Source organism: Lissotriton helveticus, chromosome 3_1 (assembly GCF_964261635.1).
Source record: "Lissotriton helveticus chromosome 3_1, aLisHel1.1, whole genome shotgun sequence".
Lineage (NCBI taxonomy): Eukaryota > Metazoa > Chordata > Amphibia > Caudata > Salamandridae > Lissotriton > Lissotriton helveticus.
The window spans coordinates 1300086549-1300102325 of record NC_136061.1 but is presented as its reverse complement, the minus strand read 5'-3'; the positions used below and the strand labels follow the sequence as shown (position 1 = coordinate 1300102325).

At 45.5% G+C, this 15777-nt stretch overlaps 1 protein-coding gene across 1 annotated transcript in view; it reads right to left on the bottom strand.

The window, feature by feature from the left end:
* The window catches only part of LOC144824950 (otoancorin-like), a 559576-nt gene extending 544257 nt beyond the window's left edge, over window positions 1-15319 (bottom strand). The window contains exons 1-3 of the mRNA XM_078683892.1: window positions 15215-15319; window positions 11683-11711; window positions 8557-8711 (exon numbers count right to left, since the gene is read on the bottom strand). Coding sequence (XP_078540018.1) covers window positions 8557-8711; window positions 11683-11711; window positions 15215-15281 — 251 coding nt within the window. The 5' untranslated portion in view covers window positions 15282-15319. The remainder of the gene's footprint in view (window positions 1-8556; window positions 8712-11682; window positions 11712-15214) is intronic.
* Between the last annotated feature and the right edge of the window lie 458 nt (window positions 15320-15777).

Here is a 15777-nt window from a genome sequence, read left to right as displayed (position 1 = left end):
CGTCTGCTGACAAGGCCGCTTTTGTTTTCTTATTGACTGGAATGGTTTCAAGCTTTGCGGGACATTTCTCCACCGCGAGACATTAGGGTAGTGAAGCCTTGGCCACTGTCTTTGATTCATTTTGTTTTGGAGCCCCGTGGTGGGAGTCCTTATTCACCTAAGGAAAAGAGATGCCAAAAAGACCTGATATTCAAAAGGACCTTTTGTGATAGAGATTTCGGTCAACCATGTTTCATGAGAGAAGTATCTCAGATAAGGGAAGGGGTCATCTTCTGAATAAGTACCAGGTGTCCCTTCCACTGCAGCTCCTACCCTTACCTATCCCTCGCTTGACTGCTTTTGTGCTCTGTATGCTTATAGCTAGACAGAGTGCAGGGACGTCAGGAGGTGGACCCCATTTGAGCATCGTTCCGATCCTGAGGAGCCAGCAGTCGTGACAAGAGGCCTATTACTGGGCGGAGCACCTGGTAGTCATTAATGAATGGATGCACGCCCCGGCCACCCACCCCACCTTTGCATTAGAAAGACACACTATGGATACACACACATACCTGCATTATCTATACGGAGGTAAGGGTAGGACTAGACTGTTGCCTGCAACGAGGCTTACCGTAGGGATATGGATGAGGGCGACGAGAGCGATAGGATGGGAACGTAAACTAACAAAACAAACCCCACTGTGGAAATGCGCCTGGCTGCGGCAACTTAATAAATTGAAGGGATTTCGAGGTTGGGATAATATAGGCTTGTCGACTTTGGGAGACGTAATGAAAAATGGAATGCTACAGTCGTTTCCCTCACTGCGCAAGGAATATGGACTCCATCACACGCAATACTTTAAATACATGCAATTCCGACACGCATGGAGGGCAGAGGGGGCATTGACAGAGGCTCTTCCAGAATATGCTCCCCTGGAGGGTCGCCTCCTGCAGGAAAGGATAGTCGGCAAGGCAGAGTCGCTTACATATAAAACAATAATGAATAATAGACCAGATAGACTGGGGAACCTACGGACTATGTGGGAGCAAGAAGTGGGTCCAATGGATGAAATGGACTGGGGCATGGTCCTAATGCATCACAGGGAGGTAGCGGTTAAATCTCGCCTAAGGTTGATCCAATTTATTGTCCTTCATAGGACCTATTTTGATGGAGCACGTCTGCACAGGATAGGGAGAATAACCGACCCGGGCTGTCTGAGGTGTGGCACTGCTATAGGAGATTTCTATCATATTCCCTCGACATGCCCGAATATTCAACTCTTCTGGGGTGCGGTCCTGACAGAGCTGGGGGAGGTGCTAGAGACCACCATACCCTTAGATCCCAAACTGACTCTACTGGGAATGCCGAACGATGTGGATCTGGCTAGACCTCTGCTGATCTTCCTGGTGCTGGCCTTAGTGGAATGCTACAGTCGTTTCCCTCACTGCGCAAGGAATATGGACTCCATCACACGCAATACTTTAAATACATGCAATTCCGACACGCATGGAGGGCAGAGGGGGCATTGACAGAGGCTCTTCCAGAATATGCTCCCCTGGAGGGTCGCCTCCTGCAGGAAAGGATAGTCGGCAAGGCAGAGTCGCTTACATATAAAACAATAATGAATAATAGACCAGATAGACTGGGGAACCTACGGACTATGTGGGAGCAAGAAGTGGGTGCAATGGATGAAATGGACTGGGGCATGGTCCTAATGCATCACAGGGAGGTAGCGGTTAAATCTCGCCTAAGGTTGATCCAATTTAATGTCCTTCATAGGACCTATTTTGATGGAGCACGTCTGCACAGGATAGGGAGAATAACCGACCCGGGCTGTCTGAGGTGTGGCACTGCTATAGGAGATTTCTATCATATTCTCTCGACATGCCCGAATATTCAACTCTTCTGGGGTGCGGTCCTGACAGAGCTGGGGGAGGTGCTAGAGACCACCATACCCTTAGATCCCAAACTGACTCTACTGGGAATGCCGAACGATGTGGATCTGGCTAGACCTCTGCTGATCTTCCTGGTGCTGGCCTTAGTGGTGGCCAAGAGAGATATGGCCCGAAAGTGGGGGGCAATAATAGTAACAACATGAACGGGAAGTTCCCATTACTCTAAAGGACCAATCAGTTCCGATATAAACAATTGCCCACAGAAAAGCTGCTGATATCAAATCATTTTATTCTCATGTACATATATATTTATAAAAAAGACTTCATTACTTCAGAAAAAGTGGGGGGCACCAGACACTCCACAAATAGAAGAGTGGAGGAGGGGGATGGACCTCTACATGGTTGCCGAGAGAGTTACGTATAAGGTGAGGGGGTGCCCCAAGAAATTCGGCAGGGTATGGGTGAAATGGAGGCGCTACCATGGGCTAGATGGAGGATTATGACTTACGAGGGGGTGTGAGCTCCTACGCCCCTAAGGGGCAGAACGGGATGAGGAGAATGAGGCTGATCTGTGGATGGGTCTGGGCTGAAGACTTAACTGAACCATTGGACTCTGTGGACTGTGTTTTTTATCCAAAGAAGGGAAAAGTGGATAAGGGTGCGGGGGGATGGGTGTGTGGCTCGACATTGACATGATTGATGTTTGTTATCATGATGCAAAATGCTAATAAAAAGGTTTTTTTTTAAAACAATAGTGCATATCCTTTGACAAAGTGGGCATTGTACTCTGCCAATCCCAAAAAGTATGACCTAGGTAATCCAACTGTTGTGTGCCAAATTGACATTTTTCAGATCTGATGGTCATTTCTGCATCATTCAATTTTCTTAAAACACAAGTAAGATTTTTCAAATGTGTTTCCCAATCATTGGCAAAAACTTGAATGTCATCTTGATAGGCCTGGACCCCCGGCATGTCTTGAAAAAGATTTTCAAAAAACATTGGCTGGGGAGGCCTGGCCAAAAGGAAGTCTGGGATATTTGTAGACCACTAAAGGTGTGACGAAAGTGGTGAAGTCTTGTGACTCTTTTGTCAACTGAATCTGGTGATAAGCTGAGCGAAGGTCTATTATGGAAAATAATTTGGCACCCCCTAAGCTGGCCAGAAGTTCATGTATTTTGGGGAGGGGATGACAATCAATTAAAATGTTCTTAATTAAGGTGCGTATGTCCGCACATAGTCTGACCTCACCAGATATTTTCCAGACAATAACGATGGGAGAAACCCATTCTGAACAGTCACATGGTGGAATGACCCCTTCATCACATAATTTCTTTAGTACTGAGTTAAACTCATCCCTGGCACTAAGGGGTAAAGGGCGAACCTTATGTACAAAAGGTTGAGCATGAGGCTTAAGTTTTATTTGATGTTGAAATCCTTTGACAGTGCCTAACTTGTTGGAGAACAAATTGGGAAACAGGTCCAAAATCTTTTTAACATCGCTTGAATGATCAGTGATATTGATACAATCTAATGTGCTTTCTTCGTTTTCTGACCAACCAGCTGGGGAATAAACTGGGGAAGATCACCAAGCACAATGGGATTATCTGAACCAGGAACTAGCAAGATTCTGCCAGCCAACTATATTGCGTCCTTTATCTGCGACTTACACTTTTCTAAATATTGACCTTCCTAGACATTCTAACCTTAAATTGAAGTAACTCATCATTTCTATGTCAAATTCCCCAAATGCTTTTGGATTGATGTCGGTTTTGGTCAACCCAATGGAACCTTGCCATTTCTCGAGAAACATGACATCGGATAAGATAGTTATAGGTGAACCAGAATCGGCCATAATTAGAATCTCAATTCTTCCAAATAATGCAATACCAAATGGACCTTTGACATAGTGGTGATTGAAAACCGATATACATTCAATTGAAACAATCATGTCATGAAATTGATCTGTACAATTTTGGAGAGATTCTGTAAATTCCACACTATTGACTCTGGTGAGTTTCTTGGCAGATCTACAAAGAGCTTGAAAATTGCCAATTTTTTTGCATAAACAGCCATAAAGAATTGCAACCTTGCGATCATAAGAACATTTTACAGCATCTATGGCAACAATATGGTTTTCAAAAGCTTTAACCCATTGATGCCAAGGAATACTGGGTTTGCCAGAGTGTTGCAAAAAAGGAGCAGGTTTGGCAAATTGCTGAGAAGTAGCCATGACTATTAGTAAGTAAGCAATAAATAACAATAAAAAGCAAGTAAAATAAGTTTGTACTCTTAAATTGTTGTAAATGTTTTAGCCATTTAGCAATTTTATTAATAAGTTTTATGTAATATATAGCAATAAAGGTGAGCCTATCACTGAATATGAAGGCTCCAAGGTGAGTAAACAGTGGTAAGTAATAATAGATGAACAAGGTGAGCCTATAACCGTGTATGAAGGCTCAATATTTGAAGTAACTTTGTAAAAATAAATAAGGTGAGCCTATCACCGTGTATGAAGGCTCAATAAGTTAAGTAACTTTGTAAATAATGAGGATTAAAACGTGTGCCTGTCACCGTGCAAGTAAACAGGCTGGATCATACCTGCGTGTGGATCAGCTGTTCAAAATCGTCGTGAAGTGTTGAACTCCAATCCAGATCCAAAATGGCTGTAATTCTGATGACATCTTGGATTGAAGACGTGAAGTGTAGCCCAATCAAAGATGGCCTCCAGCGTGATGACGCTGGAGGGGTGGAGCTTTGGTGACATCACACAGCAAGTAGGAGTCTCCTGATTTTCACCAAAATGGATGTGGGAAACAGCAGAGGTCCGTCAGCTGCTGCTTGGTGACCCTCTGTATCGGTGGCTTTCTTGAGTGAGGAGGAATGAGGCATAGAGCGGAGGTGCTTCAGAAATGCCTTCTGAACATTTTTAAATGGGCTGGTGGGTGCCGAATGCGTGGAATAAACTCCCGATCATCGCCAAATGAAGTGCTGAGTAATCCAAGGAGGCAATCCGGTGAGTAAAAGTGGTTTATTTCCGATTTCCAAAATCCCACTGCCGGGCGCTCCCGCTGAGTACCAGGATCTCAACCAACTGATTAACTTTTACTCACCGGATTGCCTCCTTGGATAACTCAGCACTTCAGTATGAGAAGCAAGAGGTTAGGGGATTACCTGGAAGAAAGTGGCTGTGCCCCATAAGTCCACGCCAAGATAGAACCAGATACCCTCCTAGTACATTAGGCCAAGTAAAAACAAACAGGCAGTGAGCCAACTAGATAACTAATTGAGTTCACAGTAAGGTCCATAATTTCACTTTTTCTTTAAATATATATTGAAGACCACCTTCCTGTTACAAGCTGAAGGGGAGAACCAATGACGTAAGAACTTAAATAGAGTAGCATCAGGGACTTCCTCGGAATTAAAAGGCGGCACCAAAGTAGATGCAGTTATCCATACAGAGAGGTTTGAGAAATATCTGAAGGCAAATGGACTTCAGAGACATGTGAGGGCATAAATGAACTGCGTCACAAACAGGAAACTTGATGTAGCAGATAGGTGTTATTTGGAAAAGTGGTGTTTCATGCAGTGAAACATGCGTTCTTTGTTTCCTATAATTAAATAAACATACACGATTCTGCTCTGTAGAAAGTGGCACTATCTTGCTGTCTCTTGTGATCCATATCAGATGGAACTATTGCCATTTTCATGCGCTATCAGTTTTAAGGATGAGGGCCCTCACCCACCAATAGAGGGCGTGCTTCATCATACTACCCCCTCCTCACTCATGTAGGACTGTCCCAAAACAAGCGGGCACATCCCGGTGGGGGAGATCTTAAGTCCCCAAGTGTCAATAGATGGTAAATTGACGTCATGTTGTTTTAATTGTCCTAGTGTTTTCTTGTGGTTGAGGACAGAGGAAAAAGGAGCGATGGGGATCTGTTAAAAATATCTCTTAGCTGATGTCCACGGATTTATTGTTTATTCCCATTGTTAGCATTAACATGATGAATGCAGGTTGATAATTCGGCCCTACTATGAGGTTGACTTGTTTCAGCCCAGAACCACATGCCCTTACTTAGGTCCTGGGCTTTCTTTAGAACTACGGGCCATATTACCAAGGTGAGGTATCGCTGCTTTTTTGGCGAATTGTGCCGAGAAAGCGGCGATACTTCTAGCGCCCTATTAACAAGGGCATGCTAACGCCTGCCTCAAGCCCACTTTGCATGTCAGCGAGAAACATCGCTAATGACATGCAAAGTGGGCGTTCCCACATCCAACCACATGTAAAATATGGTTTGAGGTGGTAACACCCTATTACCAAGGCAGGCGTTGGGAGAAGGAGACCTGCGATAAACTCGTTTATCGCAGGTCTCCCAACGCCTGCTCTGATCAGGTGTTAGGCATTGATAACATGGGGGTGTGGATCATAAGGCTGAATCCACCCGCCCATATTATCAAGGCACACATTAGCGGATGACAACAACGCTTGTTTTCACGCGCTAATGTTCCCTATCGCCGGATTTAATATTGCCCACGTGTTGCGGGTTGATAATGGCGCACTAACACGGCGATAAAATCCGGCGATAGCCGGCGATAAAATCCGGCGATAGCCGGCGATAGGGAAATGTGCGTTGTGCGTTTTTTAACGCACATCTTGGTAATATGGCCCTAAATTCCCTTTTCCAGTACTCCTCTATTAACTACCTATTGCTACCCAGTGTGTTGGAGCTCAATGTTTGAAGATAAAAAGTGCTGAAGACAGTAATGAATGAACAAAGTCATAAGAAAGTATTGTATACGGAACCAGGAATGCTTGGCTAAAGAGTGATATGTTGTACCACAACCTATAGTGCCCTTTTCTTAGTGGGTTTCTGGGAAGAGGAGAGGGATGCTGACCTGGAATCCGCTAAAGAGGACAAGATCCCTGCTTATTCACGTAGATGTGGCTGCCATTGTCCCAGAACAACACTTCTCACCTTTGCACACTTGCCTCAGGGATACCTGCATTGTTAAAGAGTGTTAACAGAGTTAATGTTGGCATAAGGGTTTGGTCCTGAAGAAGGCTCTGAGCTCATGTTAAGAGAATTTGATTGTGGGCTATAACATGTTGACCCCATAGCAGGGTGGAATCATTACATTCAATTCTCATATTATTTGTCCTAGCTAGTGATAAAAATACTGTTCTGGGCGTCAGTTACAGGTTAGTTTTCTCTCTCTGTCCCAATCCAACAGAAAACATCAAAACACGTAAAAACAATGTAGCCTCATTTTACCATACATCATAGGTGGGGGCTTAATGATTTCTCTACTGGGGGGGGGCTCCTGTTTGTGTTTGAACAATCCCATATGGACAAGGAGGCGATCATGTGAGGAAGCATGCCAACTATTGCAGGGGGAGGGCGCTTCGTCCATATAACTGACTTGTGGCTGAAAATGACAATTGTTCCAACATGGATAGCAAGAAAGTGCATTAAGTGAATAACCAGCATAGAGAGACTCCCATTCTTAAGCTTCTCGCTTTTGCTGGATATTCTTTGTTTAAGCAATGTTATTTAGGCGGCCGTCTGCCTCTGTTCTCTCCCCTTTGATTTGGTGATATTTGTAAAATTATATAGTCTGTTAAAATGCGTTTAGAACATGAACTGGTAACTACAGTGGAACAGTCCAGATATGAGGGACAATTGAGCCTCTGGGCTGTTTGTGAGCCAAGTAGGCTCTTCTGGGTGCTCTCCGCTTGTTTGTTTTTGCATCTCCTAAGAGTATGTGTGCGCCGTACCACTGTGGGGTATTTATCCACTTTGGAGTAGGCCTCCAATGCAACTGTAGTATATCCACATCACTCCTATTAATTGTTGTCGCTGTCCTACACATCTCCCACGGTGTAGCCTTCTCTCTCTTAAGGCACAATAATAATTTCCTTCAAGGCATACAAAGAGCTTTCTTTAGTCTTTACATTAGCTATTCCGTTTTAAGCCTGGGCGTAGTTTGCGTAGTCGTGCTACGCGTAGCTACGCGTAGCTACGCGAAGTGCACTTCGCACTAAGCAAGCTACGCGAACTGAGTAGTGTGGTGGCGAAAATGCTGTTCGCACTGATTGCACAGTGCCGGATGCTTGTCCACGCTGTGCAATCATTGCAAACGGCATCCTGCACAGTGCAAGCGGTTGTTTTCTGCCCCTCGAGTAGATTTGTACTCGAGCAGCAGTTTTCTCAATGCAGACTGGTAGTTTCTCATCGTGAGCGGTCGCGAACACTCGCAATGAGAAACCTGACATCCCCGCGTTGAGAATCTCGCCCGGAAGGTTTATTTTCCACGCTTGCAATTGGCAACTTGATGTTGCTGATCGCGAACGAGGGGAAAGTCTTGCCGGGATGTTATTTTGCTCACTCGCAGTTGCCAACTTGACGCTGAGGACCGCGAGCAAGCAAAAAATACGTGTTTTTGCACTGTGCTACGTGCAATTCGCGTAGCGCGTAGTTGCGCAAACTTCGCAAACTACGCGACCGTAGCGTAGTCCTATGCCCAGGGTTAGTTTTAATAGCTCTTCCTTTCACATTTGAATATGCTCATACCTCTGGCTGAGGGATACTGGTAGGCCTCGCATTGTGCACAAACAGCTGCTGTGAGGCACGTGTGGTACCTCCCACCTCACTCGCAGTGCACGCTCCCAGGTATACTTACAGATTTCTCGACTGCGTGAGGTTGGACAACTGGCTGAAAGTGGCTATACATTTCTCTGAAACCGTGTGGAGATCTGGACGGTTGAAGACCGCGATGGTTGCAGAGTTATTAGCGAGTTCCTGCCGCAGAATTCCTTCCCAGACATTGCAGGCATCCTGGAGTAATAGGGGAAAAAACGACACAGCTTCTGTGAGAAGCATAGAGAAGAGATGAAGCCATGTGCGAGATTTCATTTTTCATTTATATGCACGCCGCGGTGTCAGGGAGGGGCTTAAGGTGCTCCCTTCCCATAGTGAATTTCATGACGCCCTATCTTACTCACTTGATACACAGGGGGGCTAAACGCAAACGTTTTGTTAGAAAATAGGAGAAAACTGCAATACAGGTTTGACGTTTCCAGTTTCAATACAATTAAAAAAGAAATCATTGAAAAAGAAACGCGTAATGCTCAAGATTACGTTTCAGTTACAGTATAAGGCTTCGTTTTATTGTAATATATTTGAAAATGTAAAATTAAATGTATCTTGTTTAATTTTCATATCTGTTAACGCACTGTTCTTTCTGGGGAAGTTTTGATGACGTTTTGGAAAATATTTAAATTGTCTGTTATTGTTTAAAGTCTATTTTAACACTTTATTTTATTCTTCCTCTGCAATTGCCTAAACATGTTTTATGTGTATTTAATTTCTTTAGATTGAAAAGTCATGCGTGTCTTTTGAGGTGGTGCTTTTCTGTTTTCTTAATTTTTTGGGAGCTTTTTAATTTCTGATAAATGTCTGAATAATTCCTTTGACTGGATTGGTCGGTCAGGCAAGTGTAGGAATAACAGTCATTGGTTCGAAAAGATCCGCATTTGGCTTTGTGGCTCTCTGGTCCGAGTTACAATGACAATCAATGCATGAGGTAAGTCATCAACTCTTGGAGCTCTCACTGATAATCTCTGCATTTTAAATGGCGCGCTCCTAGAATACACACAAAAACAGGCCCGGTTCTAGCGGGTAGGCCGGGTGGGCCAGGCCCACCCAAACATAAACCTTGGCCCTGGCAGTGACGTCAGCAAGGCCAACAGAATATGGCGGAGAGATGGGAGGCACTGGTGGAGGTTGTTTATGAGGAGTCTGAAGAGGAGGTCATGAGGGGGAGGGGCTATGGAGTGATGAGGGGCACTGGTGGAGGGTGGTAGGGAGGGAGTCTGAGGAGGAGGTAATTAGGGGGAAGGGGCTTTGAAGTGATGGGGGCACTGGTTGAGGGTGGTAGAGAGGGAGTCTGAGGAGGAGGTCATGCGGCGGAGGGGCTTTGGAGTGATGAGGGGCACTGGTGGAGGGTGGTAGGGAGGGAGTTTGAGGACGAGGTCATGAAGGGAAGAGGCTACGGAGAGATGAAGGCCAGTGTTGGAGGATAGCAATGAGGCAATCCAAAGAAGGGGAGGTCATGGGGGGAGCTACGGAGAGATGAGTGGCACTGTTGGAGGGTGGTAGTGGGGGAGTCTGGGAGGAGGGCGGAATGAGGGAATCCGATGAGGTCATGGGGGAGGTGATTTGGAGCGATGAGGGGCACTGGTGGAGGGCGGCAGTGAGGGAATCAGAGGAGGAGGTCAATGGGGGGAGGGGCTTGGAGCGATGAAGGGCACTGGTGGAAGATGTTTGTGAGGGAGTCTGAGTAGGAGGTCATGGGGAGGGGCTTTGGAGTGATGAGGGACACTGGTGGAGGGTGTCTGATGAGGAGGTTATGACTGAAAGGGGCCACGGAGAGATGAAGTGCACTGTTGGAGGGTGGTAGTAAAGGTATCTACTGAGTAAGAGGTCAGTGGTGAAACGCCAATAAATACGTCTGCACCAGCGCTAAAATTGACCCTGTAATGGCCTTTCTGTTTTTGCTTATTTAATTAGCAGTTGGGTCATTGGGACCACTGTGTAACGTATTTTCAAGTGTGTGCTAATTATATTTACTGTTATATTCAGGGTTTTGAGTTTGAAGGTGATTTTATTAATTTATTTTAGTGGGAATATGGAGAATGAAGCCAGGTGGTGAATGATATAGGGCTGGGAACCAAGGTTAGCTGTGAGTTAAGGTGCACAGTAGATGGTAGAAAATAGATAATCAGGCCTGGAAGGGAGTGTACTGCAAAGTCTGGGGTCGGATGGAGGTATCAATGAAGAGAGATTCTCTCTGAAAGCTGGCAACGAGGGAGGCTGAGTAGTGTTACTTGCCTGATACTCCCACCTCAGAAACCTCCTCTTCCCAATCAAAGGGACCTTACAAGGGGACCAAAACACTTTTTGAGAGTGTTAACGATTAGAAAGAGATTTGGAAAATAATGGAGGGCTCTGAAGTAGGCCTTGCTAGATATATGGGCCCATCTCTAGGGGTGGGCGCGACAGCAAATTAACAGGAAGAGTCGAGGCAGTTGAGCCATCTGGCTTGGTTCAAAGACCCTAGCAACAAGCTCTTACAATACATCTTAGTCCTGATTTGCAGCACTGATATTTCTGCATTAATAATCACTAAAGTACTTTACATTACGTTTAAATGGTGACTTGTAGCACTCCTGCTTCGCCCTCTTAAAAACTGCCTCAGGGCTGATTCTTGCCCTACTGTTTTTGAACTTTTAAATACTCACATGTTGTTAAAACTCACTCACAGTTCACTCTAGTACAATGGTGTCATGGCTTTTGTGTAGTAATAGGGACTTCCTTAAACTTGAATGCTTTTAATATGCTTAGCACTCAAGTACTTGTGTTGAAGCCAGGAAGCTGGAATTCGAGGGTTTGCAGTAAGGTCCAGACATTGGTCTTACTTTCAAATAACTCTCCTTATGCTCTGTGTACACACAGAAGCAATCCGTTGTATCATGCTGCCTGTTTGCAAGTACATATGATGTCATCTAGGGCTTGTAGGCTACCTCCAGAAGCGACAAATTGAGCATGCAGTGGCCCACCCAAATGTGCCCTTGGCCCACCCACATAAAAATTCCTGGAGCCAGGCCTGCACAAAAAACTGACACACAGTCAGTGAGATCAAAACTAAATAGTGCAACTTCCAGCAAGGGGCGCTAGAAAGGCTGTACCCTGGTGGTCCTTTACAAATGAAAGTAAATAACAAACGCTAACAATAAAATTGCAGTACCTTCGCGTTGGTATTTTCTGCCTTCTGACCTGCAGGGTGAGAACAAGAGTTTGTCATTAGGTAGCAGTGAAACACATAAGGCCCTACAAGGCGTTTACCAAGAGTAACAACATATTTTTTTTCACATTCACTAAGGATTCAACAAACTCTCTCTTTGGCAACACAGCCGAACGCTAAGAAATACAGCATTGGCAAAGCCAACAGGTCTAGATGTAATGTGCTAAAGCATGCGGTGTTAGCACAAGAGGGAATACGTCGGAGGGAGTGTATAGAGAGGGCCATAGTTGTAAAGTAATCCCTCATGCAGTTGAATGCAAACACTTGGAGTGGAGGCAGAAGGAGACACCCAAACAGACAATAGTATTAGACAAATACTCTACTGGGCTGAGCAAAGATATGGTTGACAAAATTACAACCCGGGAGCTAAAAAAGGTCCGGTTGAAGGAACCCAATGTTTGAAAGGGGCGAACCCAAAGCCCACTAACCATATATGGTGAGCAATAGTGAGATCGAAGACCTGTCTGAAAAAGTGTCCAGATTAAGACAATGTGCATAGTGCTGCATTAATGATAGAAAGAGCACTACACATGCCAATAACTTAACAAAACATGAAATAACATATATGGAAGTCACACAAAACGTGTATACTCTTACAATCTAGTTTCTCTCTGTGTGGATCAGACCACCCTTTAAAAGGGTGATACTATCTCAGGGGGTGAAAGCAGGTGACTCGAGACCAAGGTCATTGGATCAGGGCACAGATGGAGGCCATTGATTGAGTTTTGGGCATCGAAGAGGAGTGGTTGTAATAAGTCAGAAAGATCACAAATGGGGAAGAGTTAGTGTACCAGAGTTGATGACCAAGACAGTGACAGAACAGTGATGGAGGGTTATAGGAGCCCAGGAAAGGCCTTTGACCCCATGGAGGCCAAAGAGATTAATGGGTACTGTGTGGAGGGAGAGAACGAGATAAATGGTTACAATGCCTAGGGAGGGGTCAAAAATTAAATGTTTCTGGACCCAGAGAGAGAGTAGGGATTAAGAATCAGTGGACCTAAGAATAGACAGAGAGTAAGGGTTCTAAGATTTAGGGAGACACATAGATTACATGTACCGGCCCTAGAGAGACCACGGAGATTAGATGTTGCTGGGCCTATAGGGTGCGGAGATGAATGGTTATGAGGTTTATTGAACGTGCAGAGATAGATGGAGGGTACTGGGGCTTTGCAAAGTTCAGACATTTGGGGTTGCTGGGTCAGTGCTTAATTTGAGCTGGTAGTTGCAAGTGGGGGCCCACCAACACTCATTTGTGGGGACTGGAACCTATTTTTCCTTGACAAACTTTGATCGGAGCGAAAGGGAAATGATAAAAGGGGCAAAAAAGGAGGAAGAGAAAGACGGAAAACAATGACAAAGGAAGCAAGCAGGGATGTGAAATGAACCTGGAAGAATGAGATGAAGGGGCAGAGAGTGTTTGTGGGTGGATGAAAGAGGCATGAGGTGGAATCAAGTCTAAGAATCCTTGGTACAGGGCACACGACAAGAAGGGGCAGTTGCGGGCTTCTCGACAAAACTTTGGACCTCTGCACTTATCAATATATATATTTTTCTTTACAAATTAAACGCTATCTCTACCTAGGGGGAGTGGAGAGAGGGAAGCTCCTGCTCCCATAGTGAGTGCAAATAGGATAAGTGGCTTAAATGAGAGTAGTGCAGAGTGACAAGATTACTGAGTCAAATGAGAGTGCTGCTGCATTGATATAACAAACATTGAAGAAGGGTAACAATGGTGCACAATACATCAATTTGCAGATTTACTCGTGCATTTCACGATCACACTACATTTCACATATTTACAATTTCATTACATTTCGTACACATTTATAATGCCCTGAATACATATTTTGCCGCTGAATCACCAAATTTACAATTAAGTGCCAGAGTGTTTTAGGCACTAGAATGTATCTACTCCCTGAGCCCCTGCAGAGTGCAAGAGCAAATGGGACCATGGACAGTACCCACAAAATTGGTACTGGAGCCTTGGAGAGTGGAAAGACATTACTGTTAGGCCGAGAGGGTTCACCGGAGAGCACAGAGGTTAAGAGTACTAAACTTTAGGGTAGGGCAGTAAGGGAGGTACAGGACCCAGGGACAGTCAGTCAGGAAGGATACTGAAACCACGGAGAGCGCAGTGAGGAAGGCACTCGGCTCAGAGACAGTGTAGAATGGCAGGGCACTGGAAAAACTGAGAGTGTAGTGGTAAGGGCACTGGTCCTATGGAAAACGGCACAGAAGAAGGGCACTGGACCAATGGGGGAGTGCACACGGGAAGGGTACTGGACCAAAGGGGATGCAGAGAGAACCGGGTTCCAGACCCCAGAAGAGCTCCTAAGCATTGCGTATTGGACCACCTGTCTAGCAAGCTGTGTTCAATGAGGCACATAAAAAGTGCAGTGTGGGACACTTATGAGGGCTCAGGGGAGGTCACAGGACTCAGGCCGAAAGCAGGGCGGAGGGTCTACTGGAGTCAGGCAGTGCAGTGAGGAGTGGTGATCATCTCTCAGGAGCTGTGAGGAAAGGTGACTAACTTCATGTAACATGTGCGTTGCTGGAAGCACGGAGAGTGCAGTGGAGAAGGGTAATGAGAATCCAGGCAGTGCAAGCGCGCGACTGTTATCAGCACCAGGGAGAGTGCAATGAGGTAAGGATCTTGGTACCGAGCCTTGCACACGAAGTGTGAACCTGAGTACAGTGAGGGAGGTTTACCAAGGCCCCATGACCAGTGCTGCGCACAAGCTTTACTAGACCTCGACGGTGCAGTGATGACATGTAACAATGACGAGGGCAGAGTGCAATGGGCCAGTGTTTGCTCGTTGTCTGAAAGAGTTCAGTGGGGGGTGGTTACGGCAGTAGTGGCTAAATGTCGCGCAGAGGTGTATCAGGACCAAGGAGAGCGCATTAAGCGGGTGTCTCAGAGCCCCATCAACACCGTGCAGTAAAGAGGGTCTGTGCAGTCACACAAAAGTGAGCAGGGTTGTCGGGCACGTGCAGGGAAGAACAACTACAAGCAAACGCCCCGGATGAAGCAGCGAGGTAAGTACATCGAAGAGGAAAATCAGGATGGAGTATTACAGTCTAGAAAGGAAGGACTTCTGGAATCAGTCACAATGGTTGGAAGCCCCGCGGAGCATTGAGAGAAGAAGGGGTAAAAGGCATTCATGGCCTGCACTTGAGGAACAGTTGTAAGCAGGCATGAAGAGTTGATTGAGGAACGGTTACTGGACACTGGAGTGAGGAAGGGCAACTGCGTCACGCAGCATGGCAAGTGTTTTGTGCAGAGTAAAGTGAGGATGAATACCTGAACCCAGGTGGAGTGCGCCGAGGCATTATTAACGGCACTGAGGTGTAACGAGGAAGAGTTATCAGCACCAGTAAGATGAAGTGGGTATCTAAAATCCTTGGGCAATACAATGTAAAGGGCTACTAAGACTAGGCAAAGGGCAGTAAGTCAGGTTATTGGTTAATCTCTTACCTTCTGTGGCGTACACCCAACAACAGCAGAGCAGGCCAGCAAGAACGATTTTACCGGCTCTTCCCATGGCGCCTTCCTCTCAGAGGGATGTCTGCAAGTGAGAATACAAAATGGCATTGTCTAGCATCAGTCAAGTCTGGATTTTTCACTCCAGTGACCTGCTTCTTGTAGATTTTCTCTCATTTCCATTTGGGGTGGGCGGAATTTGCGTAGTCGCGCTACGCAAAGCTCCGTGAAACGGTAAAAAATCTCTGCGAACACACAGAGTTCAGCGAACATGTGGAATTGATTGTTTCGCCCGTTCGCAATGCTTTTTTTCCTGTTTGCGAACACTGTTTGTGTGCTCGGGGGGAAATATCTTATGAACACGCATTTTGAAAGCGCAAACAAGCAAAAAATTCTGCGAAGCGGCGGATCACAGAATTTTTGCCAATTCCGCATTCTCCACGGAATGCAAAATTACCCAAATTCAGCAAATTCCACGAGCAGAACGGAATTTACCGTCCAGGCCTAATTTCCATATAACAAACGCCTTAGATGCCACCGACTATGTCTGCATTACC